We start from the raw sequence: 17990 nt of genomic DNA on the forward strand, positions 1-17990 counted from the left end.
GAGCATAGGGACAGCTTTGCATCAAGCATATGCATTTGCGTAGAAGAAACACTAGCTTCACATTTTCAATCCTCTGCTCTACTTAACAAAAATTCTGCAATGTGGTTTCAGTTGTGCATTTATTTATTTATTTATTTATTTTGGGTCCAGTCGTGGGGCCTGAACTCTGGGCCTGGGCGCTGTCCCTCAGCTCTTCAGTTCAAGGCGAGCGCTCTACCCCTGAGCCACCTTCCCAGCCTGCTTCTCAACCATTTCACTGTCCTGTGGCTTCCCCACCAGCCCAGAGCAGGGTGTAGCCATTACCTCCGCCGGGCCCGGCCGCCCTGGGGGAGGTTTCTGCAACTGACAATCTGACTGACTTTCATGTTCTTGCAGCTCTGCCGCCTCCCTGGACCATGGCCATTTCCCGGCAATTCTGGGGCAGATTCGGGGACCCGGAGCCCCTGTGGCTGAGGCCGAGTCTGTGGAATGACTCCGTGAAGACCTGCCTCTCCGAAGGCTTTCAGAGGAGGAGGAGGAGGAGGGGGTTTCTGCCACCTGGGGCTAGCTGGGTGAGCGTAGCAGGTCCTGTGCGGGCTTGCGGGTGTGGGGTGGGTGGCCGTGTCCTGGGGCTGTGGAGCGGGTGGTGGCTCTGAATCTCCGGGACCGCATCCCTGCTGCTCCTGCCCTCCGAACGGAGCCCTGGCCCCAGCGGAAACCACTGGCGTAGGCGCCTTCCAGGAATCCCGGCAACTGCAATCTGACAGTCACCCCTCGGTGACTCGGGCTGGTGACTCTTGGTTCAAGGTAGGAGAAGTGGAGATTTTCAGATCTGCCTGTCTCTCTGCCTGTTTGTCTGTTTGTCCCTCTCCTTCCTCTCATTCCTCCCTCCCTCCCCAGCAATGAGAGGAAACATTCTCCTAGAACAGCCCGGTTGTAAACTCCGTGGGCTGGGCTGTGTGCACGCTCGTGCCAGCGGCTGTGCATCCGTCCATCTGTCCATCCGTCCGTCCGCACAGTGAGTCCAGCGAGACGAATGGCTGGCGGCGGTGGCGCCAGGCGTCCCCATCCTGGCTCTGGGGCTGACATTCTTCTATTCCTTTGTTCTCCAGAGGTCTCGGGTGTCTTCCTGGTTTCAAAGCGCCCGTCTGCATCCTTGCAGAAAGTGGCACAGGCAGAAAGCAGCAGGCCACGCCAGCGCCCTGCAAACGCGGCGTCCCCACGCTGGTGTGGACCGGACCCCGCACAGCCGTCCCCGCTGCCCTTGTCATGGGGCCGCCAGCCCGGCAGCAGCCGGAGGCCCTGCCCCGAGGCCCTGCAGCCCGAGGCCCTCCTGCCCCTCAGCCCTGCAGCCCGAGGCCCTCCTGCCCCTCAGCCCGGCAGCAGCTGGAGGCCCTGCCCCTCAGCCCAGCAGCCCAAGGCCCTCCTGCCCCTCAGCCCGCGCCCCTTCTCCCCCAGGGCCCGGCGAAGCTGTCCTCACAGCCTTCGGGCCTCACGCTTGCAGCCCCGTTCACGCGTGCTCCGGCCCACGCGCACCATCGTCCGCTTTTACCGTTGAACCACAAACATGGTTCTGGTTTGGAAAGCATCGGCTCGGGGCGAGCTGGCCCAGGACTGTGGCCCCTTCCCCGCGGCTGGTCACCCTCCACATCACTACCCTCGAGGCTGAAGACACCCTGACCGGCCGCCGCGCTCCCTCTGCAGAGGGCTCTGTCCTTGCCCACGACACTTGCAGCCAAGCGCCAGCCGCTGCTCAGGCTTCCCTAATTATCCAATTAATGGTATTTGTGTCCGGATTCAAATCTGATTTATACACGTTTGACTTGGCTCCTATGTCTCTCTGAAGCCCATTTTTCCCACCCATTTGCTTACTGAAAGACTGTGTGCCGTGGTATCACAGAGAGCACACGCAGGTCTGTGAGCAGTCCTAACCCAGCCCCACCTGCCAGGCAGCACTGCTGTTAAGAGCTGACAAGGTCATGAGTGTCAAGCTCCTCTGTTAAAAAAAGAACTTGTGAGCTGGTGGCTCACACCTGTAATCCCAGCTACTCAGGAGGCTGAGATCTGAGGATCACGGTGCAAAGCCAGCCTGGACGGGAAAGTCTGTAAGACTTATCTCCAGTAAACCACTAGAAACCCAGAAGTGGTGCTGTGGCTCAAGTAGTAGCGTGCTAGCCGTGAGCACAGAAGCCAGAGACGGCGCCTCAGCTTTCCCTCCGAGCTCCAGCGGCTGAGGGCACACACACCCACACATGTGTTTGGTTTTCAAGCCTCCCCTTGAGCACAAACTTCATAATCACATCAAAGGCCAGCGTTTTACACAGCACAGCCCAAACACCATTTTTTTTTTTTTTTTTTTTTTTGCCAGTCCTGGGGCTTGAACTCAGAGCCTGGGCACTGTCCCTGAGCTTCTCTTGCTCAAGGCTAGCGCTCTACCATTTGAGCCACTTCCGGCTTTTCCTGTGTATGTGGTGCTGAGGAATAGAACCCAGGGCTGCACGCATGGTGGCAGGCGCTCTGCCACCGAACCGCATTCCCAGCCCCCCAACACCATTTTAAACTGCGAGCGATCGGCTCATTTCATAGGCGTGGATTTTATTGTACTCTACATACACGTTTTAACTTTGATGCTTCTTGCCGAGCCTGGCAGGGGGCAGGCCGGCCGGGGGTGGCATGCGTCCGGGAGGGCCTGCCGCCTCTACTCTGAGTCCTCTTCCTCTTCCGGGAAGTGGGGGGCAGACTTCTTTGCGACGACGTTGTCCAGCCTCTGTCCTTGCAGGTAGGGATTGGCACTCTGGGAAACACAATTTGGGGTTAGCGGGCCTCAGAGAAGGGCCGTCTGCCGTCTGCTGTGGGTCCACAGCAGGGTACGGGGGGCCACCATGCACAGACAGAGCTGCAGACTTCACTCATGCAGTCCCATGGGGAAGATGTCACCAACTGTCTTCATCAATACAACGTGCTCTCTGAAAGGGGATTCTTTTTGACCTAAAGATTTTTTTGGCCAGGGGGAACAGCTCCTAAGCTCTTGCTACTTAGCCACCAAGACCCCTGCGGCCTTATTCAGGTGGGAGAATCTGAAATGCATTGAGTTATTTTACAAGAAGAACACCGCCAAGTAGACAGAGTGGGCCAAGGAGGAACTGGCATCTCAGCCACGGCTTGCTTCCAATACATAGCACGTTAGGGGCTCTAGCCATCTTTCCCATCTCCTTCCCCCCCCCCCCACCCCAGGCTCAGAGGGAAGGGACTTATCTGGAAGGATCCTTTGTGTTTGGGGACAAGACTCCACAGTCTCAAATCTCTTTCATCTGTTGATGTTCTGAATGACTCAGGGTTTTTCCATTCATTCTCTAAATGCATATCTTTTTTTTTTTTTTTTGAGGTTTGGATTTGAACTAGTCATTGGAGCTTTCAGCACAGTCTTTAGCGTGCAAAAAAATTCAAGAGTCTCGGAAGATATTTGTTTACTGAAAGTGCCTTCCAGTAAGGAGCACAAACACAAGAAATCCGCTGTAGTGATGAATGATGGTGCTGCCGCTCGCAGGGAGTGAGCTGCGGCTGCCCACGGCTGACCTCGGGGCCTTGGCACAGGCGGACCCAGACTCCCTTCAGACATGAGCAGACATTCTCTAAGGGAGAAGGGGTGGATCCTGGGCTCCGCTGTTTGGTTTTTGTTTTGTTTTTTACCAGTCCTGGGGTTTGAACTCAGGGCCTGGGCTCTGTCCCTGAGCTTCTCTTGCTCAAGGCTAGCGCTCTACCACTTGAGCCACAGCGCCACTTCTGGCTTTTTCTGTGTACTGAGGAATCGAACCCAGGGCTTTGTGCTGGCTAGGCAAGCACTCTACCACTGAGCCACCTTCCCAGCCTAGGGCTGGGCAATTTGCAAGCATCCTTTCATATTCTGACAAGTAAAACTATGAACCATCCTGAAAGATGTGCTTGCTATACTTGCTCTGCAAAACCCGCATCACAAACAAGGTAAAAATTGCAACAGCCCGCGTCCCCATAGTTTAGAAAGGTGACGCGTCACAAGAAGCCATGCCTAAAATATCCAGGATGCTTCTTCTGCTGGGGACTGCCAGTGGCAGGGCCCCGGAGAGAGCCCTCGGGGTTGGAGAGGTAGGTGTGCTCAGCCTCCTCAGTGTGTCTCTGCTGAGTGGTAACAGCCATCCTGCAACTCTGCGCTGAGGGAGCATGTGAGACACTCCTCCTATTCATCAGCTCTGGGGTTGAAACGCTGGTGTGGTTTAAAATCCACAGACAGCATCTCAGGTATTAATAAGACGCAGCTTCAGAGTAAAAAAAAATCCTGCAAAGTCATCAGGAGTAAACCGGTCTCTTCTTCATTGAGCAAACAGGGATTCAGAAGGTGGTATAACCTGGCCTGGGGTTCGTTCCACTGCACCCCCATGGGGCAGGGATCCAGCGGACATGCCCAAGGGGAGGCCAGGAGCCGCACTCAGCCGCTCAGGCCCTGTGCTGTTTTGAGGCGGTGCCAGGGAGCCCAGGGGCCCCCCGCGGGCTCCCTGGGGGAGGGAAGAGACGGTGGCTTACTCAGGGGACGTGACTGCGTTTCACAGCGCAGGAGCCTCTGCAGAGGCTCCTGGCTCTCCCGGGCCTCCGGGAGCCCTGGGCGGAGGCTCGGCTGCCCTGGGGAAGCAAGGCCAGTTTCTTTCTATTGGGTGGTGCTGTTGCCAGAGCGCAGCTGCTGTCTCCGGGGAGCTGGGCCACCCTCAGGGCTGTCTCCCCATCCTGAGACGCAGGGACCGGTCCTGAGAGCGGGCTGCCCAGAGCTCAGAGCACAGTACCTTCTTCCCTAAATTCCACGCGAAGGAAATCAAGGCTAAACTAAAACCCTTCGTGCTGCATCTTGGCCAGAGTTTGGCCCTTCGTCCGGCCGCTGCGGGCCGGCAGCAGCAAGGTGCGGGCCTGGGCGCCGCCACTCACTCAGGGTCGGCCATTGGTCTTTATTATTTCCATGGGGAGCTACCCGAGCACGTGCCTGGTACAGCAGGTGTGTTCTGAGCTCTTCTCAAGGTCACATCACACCCTTCCCGTCACGTCTGCCGTCGGGAGCCGTGATCACCGAGAACCCCGCACAGCCCATGTGCGGCCCCAGGAGCAGCTGCCGAAGCGACAGCTCTGCTGGGGTTGTGTCGGCCCCCGGGCCTCGGGGCTGGCGCTGGGACAGGCGTCTACACCTCTTTGAGCACTCGACTAGGTTGCCAGAGCTGCTCAGGACCAGGTGAGGACCCGCTCCTTCTCCCCACACCGCAGCCAGCCCACCGACCCCCCACTCAGAACAATGAGCCTTCCCAGCGGCCCCAGCCTCACCCGCCGCCTGCGTCTCTGTCCGCCCTTCATCTTCTCCAGCAGGAGTTTCTTGTTCTGGCGTGGGGAGAAAAGAAAACACACATGCACACGTATGGATCGGATTTGGGGACTGTCTGTTGTCAGAGCAATGCAGGGCGTGTCTGCTAGCTATCTGCATGCGTATATTTTGTAAAGCTAGATGGAAGGAATGTGGGTCCAAGGCGCTGGCGGGAGCGAGGCCGGCGCTGCGCAGCCTTTCTGAGGCCGCGTCATCCACACTCAGGGACACGGGGTTCTGAACCCTGCTCTTCACATTGAACAGTCCTCGTTTAACATAAATAAGCTCATCTCAGCGTCCGACCCCTCACGAGCCGTCTCCCGTAACAGCGTCCTGTGTGCAGGAAGGAGCCGCGGCTCTGCGGGCCTCGCCCGGGACACCGGCGGGCTGCCACACTTTAAAAAACTACCAAAAAACCCAGGTTCTTGGCAGAAAGGCCAGCGCCGCGGGAGGGAGAGAAGGGCTGCGTGTGCCCGTTTGTGCGAGTGTCTCCACACCCGCGGCGTCCCCAGCGCGCTGCTCTCGTGAGGTCTGGCCCGGCACACGCACGGACACTGTACAAGTGGGGGGGGGGGGGCGGCCGCCGGCTCTGCTTCTGCTGTTTATAGCTTCGTTAATCCCAGGAGAACAGCTGTGATGGGCCGTCCATCGACCTTGCTCTTACTAAAATACATTGATACCGACTAACTTTTCCTTGGTGGGGTAATATTCTTCCAAGTGCGAAAAGCTGAAAGGAGATGAACTTCGAGACGTTAAGGAAGAACAGCCCAGATAACACGGAAGGCGGATTGTGTACTGGAAAACCTGGAGGAAATGTAGGAGAGGAAGAAGGGTGACTCAGCCTGGAGCCCAGACGCTGACTTGTATCCGCCACCGTCCTCTGGTGAGGAGCAGGTTCACACAACACTTGTATCCCCACAGCTGTCCGGTAGGGAAGTTGCTTTCGTGGTGGGAGATGTGAAAGAGAAGACGCCAAATGCAAGAACCAGCTGCAGTATTTCCCAATGTGCCGTTTACAGTGCCAGGAGCCGGGCCTCCGCTCCGGGGCACGGCTCTACCGGGGACGGGCCGGTTGATATCCCGGGCAGGCCTGGCCTGGCACGGCGGCCCCACAGGAAGGAGGACACAGCAGCCTCGCTGCCTCAGGTGCGGGGCGGGGCTCAGGTGTGGGGCGGGGCTCAGGTGCGGGGCGGGGCTCAGGTGCGGGGCGGGGCTCAGGTGCGGGGCTGGGCTCAGGTGCGGAGCTGGGCTCAGGTGCGAATGGGCTGATGGGGCCAAGCGGATGGGAGCATGTCACACCGGCCTCCGTCAGCCTCCTCTCGGTAGGGCCCACGCAGACGGCACGCATAAGTCTCCATTCGACAGCCAGTGGCAAGGGCCTGCGGGGTCTTCCTCCCTGGAAGACGCCCCGATTCGTGATGGCGCCCGGCCGCCTCCACTGGCCCCGGGAAGTGTCTGGGCTTAAAGGCAGGCGCAGAGAGGAGACCGAGGTCGGCGCCCACCGGGTGGGTCAGAGCCTGTCACTGGCCGACTCTGGAGGCGGGCAGAGGGGCTCTCAGAGAAAACGGCTCCAGCACGAGGGCCAGGAAGAGCGCAGGTGAGTGAGGCTGGCCTGCCCAACGAGGACTCACGCACGGGAAGGAAGGCCAGCCTGGAGAGAGTCCACACGCCACGGGAAGGAAGGCCAGCCTGGAGAGATGCCAGCCAGCTCGTTTAGGACATACTGGCCATCAAAACCAGAAGCAGGAATTCACGGGTCAATGCGTGTGCACATGACTCCGTGCTCAGAGCTCAGGGAGAGCTCCCGGGAGCAGCCAGTGCTGCACGCCCAGCGCGCGCCCCAGAGCAGCCAGGATTGTCCAAGGGCAAGCGATGGCTTTTCACTAGCAACACACGAACCAGAGCAAGAGTACAGGTCCGGAAGGACACCACCGCAGGAAGTGGACCTGGTGAAGCGGAGCATGGAGCGGCAGTTCTACCTGCCTGACGACTGCCCGTGGACAGCATCCAATGCTCCCCACGCGGAGAAATGAGCAACGTGCCGGCTGCGGGCGTCCCTGCCACAGCACGCCGCCCGGTCGGTGTTGGTCGGAGAATGCGTAGAGGGCCCGCACAGTCCAATCCCACGGACTCCTGAGAAACACCCGACCTGAAGAGCCCGGGGCCCCTCCGTGGGCGACGTCACAGAAGGCAGTCAGGGGACGCTGGCCCTGCTTCCTCCCTGCAGGCTTGGCTCAATCAAGCTCTGGTGACAAGGCTGCACAGCATTTGGGATGAAGCATTCACTCTCGGAGGTGACGTCCTTGAGAAATCACCATTCAGCACGTGTAACGGGAGGACCAAAGTCACAGAGGTCAGCACTCAGCTGTGAGTGTGCAAGGGGAGGACCGCACTTGGTCACAGACCCTTGGACTGCCGCTCTCCCCGCACACTCACTGCAGGGCACACCGCCCACCGTGGGACCCGACAGGAATGTGGTTGTGTCAGTGACACACCGGGATCTGCGTGGGGCGGGCGTTCCCTGGGTGCGTGGTGAGGCTCAGCCGCGGGCTCTGCAGGCCGCGCTGCCCGGCCTGCATCTGCTTGCTGGGCGGAGGGCCGGGCCGGGCCGGGCTGCCGGGCGGGCACGGCGCCGTGCACAACGCGCGCAGCGACACCGCGCTCTGTGGCTGTGTCTGCAGGAGTGACCGCCCCGCCTGGTCCAGTCCCTTCTGGCACAGGCCGGGCAGCTCCTGGCCACGTTGCCCGTGTCCTGTGCAGCGGGGGAGGGGCGTGCGGGGAACGCGGCCCACGCGGACGTCGTAGCGCGAGACCTCAGCTGCATGCAGCGCAGCACAGCTGGTGAGCAACTCAGGGTCCTGGCCGGGGGGACATGGCTGCGCGGCCCCCACGGGGGGGGACATGGCCGCGTGGCCCCCACAGCGGGGGGGGACATGGCCGCGCGGCCCCCACGGCGGGGGGGGGGACGGCCATGCGTGTGAACCGCGGGGCTCCCTCCGCTCACACTTGGCCATGCGTGTGGACCGCGGGGCTCCCTCAGCTCACACTTGGCCGTGCTTGTGAGCCACGAGGCTCCCTCAGCTCACACTTGGTCGTGCGTGTGGACCGCGGGGCTCCCTCAGCTCACACTTGGCTGTGCAGACGCAGCGAGTCCGGTTTCACTGCCAGTGTTAGTGAGAGCATCGGCTTTTGCACACACATGCTACTGCTGCTAATACAAGCTGTGCACACGCTGCGGCTGGCACTGATGTGTACTTCTGTCTGTCTCTGGTAGGTGGTGCCGGATCCCAGGCCTGAGCTCTGGGCTGGGCAGGGCAGGGGCGGCTGGGCAGGGCAGGGGCGGCGGCCATCCCGCCGGCCCTCCAAACACTGCAAGCTGGCCCCGGGGGAGAGGCGGCCTGCCCTCTGGACTTCTCCAGGTCCACACAGCTGCCCCCCTTCAAGGACCCGTCTCCCGTTTCATTCCACCTGTGCTGACTCCCCGGGGAGGCTTGAGCACCCGTCCCAGGCCTCTCCTCCCTCCGGCCGCAGACTGGAGTAGAGATGTTCACGGAACCCCACGCGGCGCCCAGGGAGCCGCCGGCCTGCTGGCCCGAGGCGCTGGCCGCCTGGGCCTGGGCGGTTCTGCCGGTCCCGTCTTCCCACAGTGAGCTGCGGAAGGGCCTGAGGGCGTGGGAATGGCCTTGTGTGAACCGACTCCTCGCACGCCCGCGGCCAGGCAGAGCCCACGCGTGCCGAGCGGCCTGCCTCTCGTCCAACCTGCGAGGATCTTCTGGAACCCCGGCTCTTTCGCCCAGCTGCCTCCTCCAGCCTCCTCCGTCCTCCGAGAAGGTAAGTGACAAGTGTGTGCTCTTTGTGTGACAAACGTGTGCTCTTTCTCGCAGTACAAGCACGGATGGTGAGACTGTGGCGTCGCCACCCATGGCTGCCCTGCTCCCCCCTCCGCCACCAGCGATCAGAAAAGATGGTCAGACGTGCGCGGAGCCCCAGGGCCCTGCCCTCATTCCCCTCAGCAGGCTGGCACAGACATGGAGCGTTCCTGCGAATGGAGGAAGAACCCAGCGCCCACGCCCTTGCTTTCTCTACCCACATGGAAGGGACGGTCACCCCGGGCCGGCCCGCGGCCTGGGCTGGCAGCCCGCTCCCCTGCGCCTGGGGACTCTCCATCTAGCACTCTAACCTGGCGCCTCCCCCCTCCGTGTCAGGCAGGGTGACTTACCCACTTGCCCAGCCCCGGGTAGTCGTGTTCCGGGTCGAACAGGTGCTGGTGCAGCTGGAATTCCCGGCTGAACTCGGCTGTGTCCGGGGTGTTCTCCAGGCAGCCATCCGCTGCTGCGGGAAGACAAAAGCGGCTCAGCAGCGGCCACCGCGCTCTCCTCAGAGCCAAGTGCCCGACCCGCCTGGCCACGGGTGAGGGTCTGTTCAGAGCAGCCCCTCCCGTCGCTTCCGCTCTGGGGTCTGCTCCCCGCAGGATGGGATCGCTCACCCCGAAGTCCAGGCCTGGAGCAGAGCCCCGCGGGCGGCCAGCAAACCCACCTGCCGCCCTCCCGCCACACACGAGTGATCCCCAGACCCGCTCTGCAATCAGGCAGCGCCGGGCTCTGCATAGGCCAGCTGAATGTGCAGAGAGGGCCCCTCCTCTCTCCCAGCCATCGCAGCCGCCAAGGCCAGGCTCCCAGCAGGCCCCGGTGGGTGCCGTGAGGGTGGCGGTCCGGGGTATGATAACCAGAACCCTCGACAGACCAGAGCCTGGTTGAGTCCCTGCTTCTGCGGTTCTGACGGTGGGTGAACAGTGCTGCGTGCTGAGCTGCAGACACTGGAGAGGATCCGTCACACGGGTCGACCACGCCTGCCACACCGGCCCCACCCCTTCAACGGCACCCACTCTGGCCGCGCTGTGTCTGCCTGCTTCTTTTCACTTTGTGTTGGGCCTGGCCTCTACCTCACCACCCTCCTCGCTCCCGACTCCGCTGGGGTAGGGGCGTGTGCACAGGGCAGCGGTGGTGCTGATCCATGCAGTACCCTGCCCTTCAGCCTTGTTCTTCTTGTCCGCTGTCTTCGGACGTCTTTCCCAGCAGGGTGGGGGCTGGGTCAGGGTGAGGGGACCTGCTGAGCCCCCCTCCCCGCACAGCAGGGGGAGTGGCGGGCACAGCGTGTGGCCCTTGGGACAGAGGGGGAGCGGTCTGGTGGGTTCTTCTCTTCACAGAAGGAAGTCAGTGAGGCTGCCCCGGCCCGCTGGCCCGCCCGCACACACGGGAAGGGTGGCCAGAGTTTGGGCCGTGTCAGGTGCACACCAGGAAAGCTTTGGATCACGGTTCTCATGCACCTGCGTGGACACAGATCGGGATGGAGAGAGACGGCGACTGACTCCACAACATGGGAAGCCACGCGAGCTCCGGCTCTGGGCGGCCCTGAGGGGCACCGCCGGGCCGGGCTGCGGCGTGCAGGGTGCTCACTGTGCGGAGGGAAGCCAGCCTTCCCCCCTCAGGCTGCTCAGCCAGGCTGCGCCTGCCTGGCGTGGGCAATTCTTTGCAAGGAGACTGAAGCCGCTTCTCACAGAGTGGCCAGGTTTAGCAGGACCGCCCTTTCAGATTACAGACTGAAAGAGCAAGAAGCAGATGAGCTCTGATGAGAGCGTCCGGGGCTGGCCGTCTCCGCGGCGCGCTTGGTTCTCCTGGCATCCGAGGTGCCCAACGCTGGACTTGGTTTCCTGTTTTGTTCTGTGTTTCAGGACACGTTGGAGCTATGCTGCGCTTCTTTCCGGCATTGTCTATATGGTGCTTTTCCAGGTGGAGGGAGTGGGCCTCGGGTGAATGACTCTCTGCTCAAACGCCACCTCTCCATTCTCCTCCACAGCAGCTCGCCCAGCTTCACAGAACCACAGCCGCTGACTATGCGGTGCAGCAGTGCACGCATGTACTGCGCCCAGCCCAGGGCTTGCGGGGCGGGGCCAGGACACTGGCATCTCATGAGCTGCAGGTCTCAGGTCCACGCCTCCAGACTCACCCCAGCCAGCCGCTTGGCAGGCAGACTGTGAGGACCCACAGACTCCACACAGAAAGAAGTGGGTGTGTAGCGTGCTGTGTGGCAGCGTGCTGTGTGCCTGGCCCCTCAGTGCGGCAGAGAATAGGACTGTGGTCCAGGTGTGTGCAAAACCCTGTCTCAAAAGTACCCAGTGCAAAATAGATCCCAATACGATAATACTAGGAGACTTTAACACACCACTCTCACCAAAGGACAGGTCTACCAACCAGAGGATTGGCAAAGAAGCTACCGAATTAAGAGAGGCCATACTGCAAGCGGAATTAACTGACATCTACCGAGTATTTCACCCTAAAACAACACAGTACACATTCTTCTCAGCAGCTCACGGAACTTTCTCCAAAATAGACCATATCATAGTTCATGCAAGGAACTTAAGCAAATACAAAGGGATCGACATAATCCCCTGTATCCTATCTGACCACAGTGGAATCAAGCTAGCTCTCAATAACAAAGCATACCGCAGAAATTTCTCCAATACATGGAAATTGAACAGCACACTCCTTAACAATGCCTGGATAACAGAAGAGATCAGAGAAGAAATAAAGCATTTCCTACAACTCAATGAAAATGAAAACACCTCACAAAGAAACTTGTGGGACACAGCAAAAGCAGTCCTGAGGGGCAAATTTATTGCCCTCAGTGCCCACATCAAGAGAATGGAGACAGACCAAGTAAATAATCTCATGTTGCAATTAAAACAGCTAGAAAAACAGGAAAAAATGGGACCTAAAGCTACTAGAAGAAGCCAGATAACCAAATTAAAAGCAGAGATTAACCAATTAGAAAATCAGAAAACCATAACCAAAATAAACCAAACAAAAAGCTGGTTCTTTGAAAAAATAAACAAAATTGATGGCCCATTGGCTAGATTAATTAAAAAAAGAAGAGAGGAAACCCATATTAATAGGATTAGGGATGCCACGGGAAACATCACCACACGTACCCAAGATATCCAAACAATTCTAACAGACTACTTTCAAAAGCTATACTCTCTAAAGGAAGAAAATCGGGCAGAAATGGATGCATTTTTAGAGAAATACAAGTTGCCCAAACTGAGCAAAGAAGAAGTTAACCAATTAAATAAGCCAATATCCTATAATGAGATACAGGAAGCTATCAAAAGTCTTCCAACAAAAAAAAGCCCAGGACCAGATGGATTCACAGCAGAATTCTATAAGACCTTCAAACAAGAACTAATACCCATACTCCTCAAGCTCTTCAGAGAAACAGAGAAGGAAGGAGCTATCCCAAACTCATTCTACGAAGCCAATATCACACTCATCCCCAAACCAGGCAAAGACCCAACCAAAAAGGAGAATTACAGGCCAATCTCCTTGATGAACACAGATGCAAAGATCCTTAACAAGATTCTAGCTAACAGAATCCAGAAACACATAAAAAAAATAATTCACTATGACCAGGTAGGCTTCATCCCAGAGACACAGGGATGGTTTAACATACGTAAGTCAATAAATGTAATCCAACATATCAACAGAGCCAAGGTCAAGAATCACATGATTATCGCTACAGATGCAGAAAAGGCCTTTGACAAAATTCAACATTCATTCATGCTAAAAGCTCTGGAGAAAATAGGAATAGAAGGAACATTTCTAAAAACAATAAAAGCCATTTATGACAGACCAATAGCCAATATTATACTTAATGGGGAAAAGCTACAACCAATTCTCCTAAAATCAGGAACAAGGCAAGGATGCCCACTGTCTCCACTCCTCTTCAATATAGTCCTAGAACCCTTAGCCAGGGCAATAAGGCAAGAAAAAGACATTAAAGGGATCCGCATAGGGAAAGAAGAAGTTAAACTATCCCTTTTTGCAGACGACATGATACTATACCTCCAAGATCCCAAAAACTCCATCCCCAAACTCTTAGAAATCATAAATCACTTTGGCAAAATAGCAGGATACAAAATAAACCCACAAAAATCAGTTGCCTTCCTATACACTGATAATGTACAGGAAGAGAGGGAAATAAAGGGAGCAACCCCATTCACAATAACCTCCCGAAAAATAAAATATTTAGGAATTAACCTAACCAAAGATGTAAAAGAACTATTTAATGAGAACTATAAAAAGTTAAAGAAAGAAATTGCAGAAGACACTAGGAAATGGAAAGACCTCCCATGCTCCTGGATAGGCCGACTTAATATAGTAAAGATGGTAATACTTCCAAAACTAATATACAAATTCAACGCAATTCCTATTAAAATCCCAATGACGTACATCTCTGAAATACAGAAAACAGTCCAAAAATTCATATGGAACAACAAAAGACCTAGAATAGCCAAAACAATTCTAGGGGATAAAGACAATATGGGAGGGCTATCCATGCCGAACTTCAAACTCTACTACAGAGCTATAATAACAAAGACAGCATGGTACTGGCACAAAAACAGACCCGAAGACCAATGGAACAGAATAGAAGATCCAGAAATAAATCCACAGGCCTACAGCCAGCTGATATTCGACAAAGGAGCCAAAGACATACAATGGAAGAAACACAGCCTCTTCAACCGCTGGTGCTGGGAAAACTGGGCAGCCACATGCAGAAAACTAAAAGTGGACCCCAGCCTATCACCATGCACCAACATCAACTCAAAATGGATTAAAGACCTTAACATTAAACCTGAATCTCTGAAACTACTGCAGGACAGAGTAGGAGAGACACTTGAACTAATAGGCACAGGAAGGAACTTCCTGAACAGAGTCCCAGGGTCACAACAAATTGGAGAGAGACTCGACAAATGGGACTACCTTAAAATAAAAAGCTTCTGCACAGATAAAGCTATCGCAACCAAGCTAGAAAGACAACAAACTAATTGGGAAAAAATATTTACCAGCAATATATCAGACAAGGGGTTAACATCCTGTATATACAGGGAACTCAAGAAACTAATCCCTCCCAAACCCAACAAACCAATTACTAAATGGGCAAGGGAACTAAAGAGGGACTTCTCAAATGAAGAAATAAAAATGGCAAAGAAACACATGAGGAAATGTTCATCATCCCTGGTGGTGAAGGAAATGCAAATAAAGACAACCCTGAGATACCACCTTACCCCAGTCAGAATGTCCCACATCCACAAATCAGCCAACGACAAATGCTGGAGGGGATGTGGAGAACGAGGAACGCTATTACACTGCTGGTGGGAATGTACACTCATACAACCACTTTGGAAAGCAGTCTGGAGGGTCCTTAGAAAGCTAAAGATTGACCTCCCTTACGACCCAGTCATACCACTTCTAGGCATCTACCCTGAACAACAGGAACCAATATACAAGGACACGTGCACCTCCATGTTTATTGCAGCACTGTTCGCAATAGCTAGGATATGGAAACAACCTAGATGCCCCACCACAGATGAATGGATCCAAAAATTGTGGTATCTATACACAATGGAATATTATGCAGCCATTAGAAATGACAAAATAATGGCATTTGCAGGGAAATGGATGGAGCTAGAAGGAATCATGTTGAGCGAGGTAAGCCAAGAACGAAGAGATAAACAGTACATGGTCTCCCTGATAAGCGGATGATAAATCCAAAATGTTAGGTGATATGACAAAACTAACAGGACTTAAGAAACAAAGAACTCCCACTCATCTGGTTGAACCACTACTAAATATCCCCATGCTGCTGATCACGTGTATGGTATATAACATATGAACACCGTTATATATTACAGACTGTGATAGACAATTTGCTCCAGGAAAGTTAGAATGAACGTGTGACTTTAAATGAGCATCATTATTCCACAATACTGTGAATTTCCGGAAATTAAGTAATCACTTAATCACAATCAAAAAAAAAAAAAAAAAAGAACCTTGGGGAAGGGAGGGAGGGAGGGGATGGTAGGGAGAAAACAATGGAGGGGGTAACAATGTTCAAGAGGAAGTGTACTCATTACCCCACTCATGTAACTGTAACCCTCTGTATAGAATCTTTACAATAAAAAAAATTAAAAAAAAAAAAAAAAAGTACCCAGTGCACAGACAAAGGGGAGGGGCTGGAGACGTGGATCAGGGGAGAGGAAGGGCAGGAGGGAGGGAGGGAGGGAGGGAGGGAGGTAAAGGAGGGGAGGGAAGGAGGGAGTGTGGGAGGGTGGGAGGGGAGGGAGGTAAGGGAGGGGAGGGAAGGAGGAAGGGAGGGAAGGGAAGGAAAGGAAGGAGAGGAAGGGAGGGAGGGAAGAAGGGAGAGAGGGGTAAGGGAGGGAGGGAGGGAGGCTCACCCTGCTACACTGGATGGGATGGCTTCAGCCCAGCCTGGTGGTGGTGGCGTTCTCCCACCCCACCCCACCCCCAGCCCTTTGCCTGCCGTCTCCTGACACACAGGCCTCCCCGGCCTGCGGGAAGCAGGCGCCTCCGCTCTGAGCGTCCTCCCGTCCTCCCATGCTCAGCCCGGTAGGTACCTGTTTTCCCAGCGGGGCAGGGGTTGGGGGGGTCCGGGTACCCCTGGTCCTCACTGAAGTCCTCCGGCACGTGGTCGCCGGTCAGCTCCGCCACGATGTTGGGGATGTTGCCCAGAGGCCCCAAGTGCTGCAACCCTTCATGCGCGCCACCTGCGGGGGGAGGGGGGGGGCCCAGGCTCAGCTCCCCAGGGAGGCCTGTGGGGGGGAGGGGGCCAGGCTCAGCTCCCCAGGGAGGCCTGGGGGGGAGGGGGAGGCCAGGCTCAGCTCCCCAGGGAGGCCTGCGGGGGGGGGGGGGGGGCGGGGAGAGGAGGGGCCCAGGCTCAGCTCCCCAGGGAGGCCTGTGGGGGGGAGGGGGGGGCCAGGCTCAGCTCCCCAGGGAGGCCTGGGGGGGCGGGGAGAGGAGGGGGCCAGGCTCAGCTCCCCAGGGAGGCCTGTGGGTGGGGAGGGGGGGGCCCAGGCTCAGCTCCCCAGGGAGGTCTGGGGGGGAGGGGGAGGGGAGGGGGCCAGGCTCAGCTCCCCAGGGAGGCCTGTGGGGGGGAGGGGAGGGGGCCAGGCTCAGCTCCCCAGGGAGGCCTGTGGGGGGGGGGGTGGGAGGGGGGAGGGTTGGGGGAGGGGGGAAGGGAGGGGGCACTGGGGAGGAGGCCCTGTGTCTACACAGGCCCAGGCCTGCAGCTCCGTTTCTGTGATGGAGATGCTGGGGGCCATGGACGTACTGGAAATGCGGGGAGCACTATGGAGGGTGCGGAGGGGGCTCTCGGGGTTGTGGGATGGAGGGCTTCCTGAAGGAACTTGGGGGACGCAGACAGAGATGGCTGGGACCCTGGAAGTCAGCATGGACCTGGGGAAGATCCTACGGAACAGGCTGAAAGAGCATTATCCACAATGAAGTTACACGCCAGCTTTTCTCCTCTTCCTATCTTTTTTTTTTTTTTGCCAGTCCTAGGGCCTGAACTCGGGCCTGGGCGCTGTCCCTGAGCTGCTTAAGGCTGATGCTCCACCACTTGAGCCATGGCTCCATTTCTGGCGTGTATGGGGTACTGAGGAGTTGAACCCAGGGCTTTGTGCATGCTGGGCAAGCACTCTTAACACTAAGCCATGTTCCCAGCCGTCCTCTTCCTGTCTTTTTATACATATCTTTCCTAAGTCTTCATTTCATCTAAAATCACCAGCATCTTTCCATTTGTCTAGAAGCGCTCTGTACCTGTCATTACCAATGACAACGGCTGTGCCAAGACATATAACCGTTCCCCAACTGTGAGACGTATTGTGTTTCCCAACTTAGACCTTTAATTTTTTCCGTATTTTGGATTAATTTTCCTCAGGATAAATTCCCAGAAGTCAAATTACTGAGTCCAAGACTGTAAACGTGTTTATGGGTTATGATATTGGACTGCCAAGCGTTTTCCAAAAAGGAGGTACTAATTTACAAAACATCACCAAACAGTACCATTTTTACAACATCCTCGCTAGCACTGGGTTCCATAAAAATAAAATTTTATATTCTTTGCTGGTTTACATTTAGGAAACATTAAACATCTTTGTTTACTGCATCACATATTTTAGCATAGGGTTAGTTGCTAGTTTTAATGTTTTTTTGCTTATCTTTTGTTTTGTTTGTTTTGTTGGTTGTGGGGCTTGAACTCTGGGCCTGGGCGCTGTCCCTCAGCTCTTCAGCTCAAGGCGAGCGCTCTACCGCTTGAGCCACAGCGCCACTTCCGATTTTCTAGTGGTTTATTGGAGATAAGAGTCTCACAGACTTTCCTTTCCGGGCTGGCTTTGAACCGCGATCCTCAGATCTCAGCCTCCTGAGTAGCCAGGATGATGGGCGTGAGCCACCAGCGCTCGGCTCCTCTTTTTGCTTATCTTTTGAGACAGGCCTCCCTCTGAGGCTCAGGCTGGCCTGGGACTGAGATTCCCCCCTCAGCCTCCCCGGTGAGCCGGGGCCCCCCGCACCTGCTGAAACGCTTTCATGGCCCGTCTGTCTGTCTGTCTGTCCTCTTAGAGTGCTTCTCTCACCAGTTTGCAGGAATGCTTTCATAATAACGGACTCAGGCCTTCTGAAGCTAGGCTCCCCCGTTGTCTGTCTGCAAATTCTGGTCGACATTATAGCATTTTACTAGCGTAAGTTTTCCGTGGTTGTGCGGTCAGATTTCCTGTCTCTAGCCT

General features: G+C 56.1%; 1 protein-coding gene across 3 annotated transcripts in view; it reads right to left on the bottom strand.

Annotated features, from left to right (window-relative positions):
- Positions 1–2554: 2554 nt before the first annotated feature.
- Positions 2555–17990, bottom strand: part of LOC138816170 (neuroendocrine protein 7B2) — a 53043-nt gene continuing 37607 nt past the window's right edge. For all 3 annotated transcript variants that reach the window (XM_070005720.1, XM_070005719.1, XM_070005718.1), the window contains 4 exons: positions 15825–15974; positions 9573–9685; positions 5317–5370; positions 2555–2773 (listed from right to left, as the gene is read on the bottom strand). In XM_070005720.1, coding sequence (XP_069861821.1) covers positions 2678–2773; positions 5317–5370; positions 9573–9685; positions 15825–15974 — 413 coding nt within the window. In that variant the 3' untranslated portion in view covers positions 2555–2677. The remainder of the gene's footprint in view (positions 2774–5316; positions 5371–9572; positions 9686–15824; positions 15975–17990) is intronic.

This window comes from Dipodomys merriami, unplaced genomic scaffold, assembly GCF_024711535.1.
Source record: "Dipodomys merriami isolate MVZ:Mamm:240054 unplaced genomic scaffold, mDipMer1.0.p SCAF_69, whole genome shotgun sequence".
NCBI classification, from domain to species: Eukaryota; Metazoa; Chordata; class Mammalia; order Rodentia; family Heteromyidae; genus Dipodomys; species Dipodomys merriami.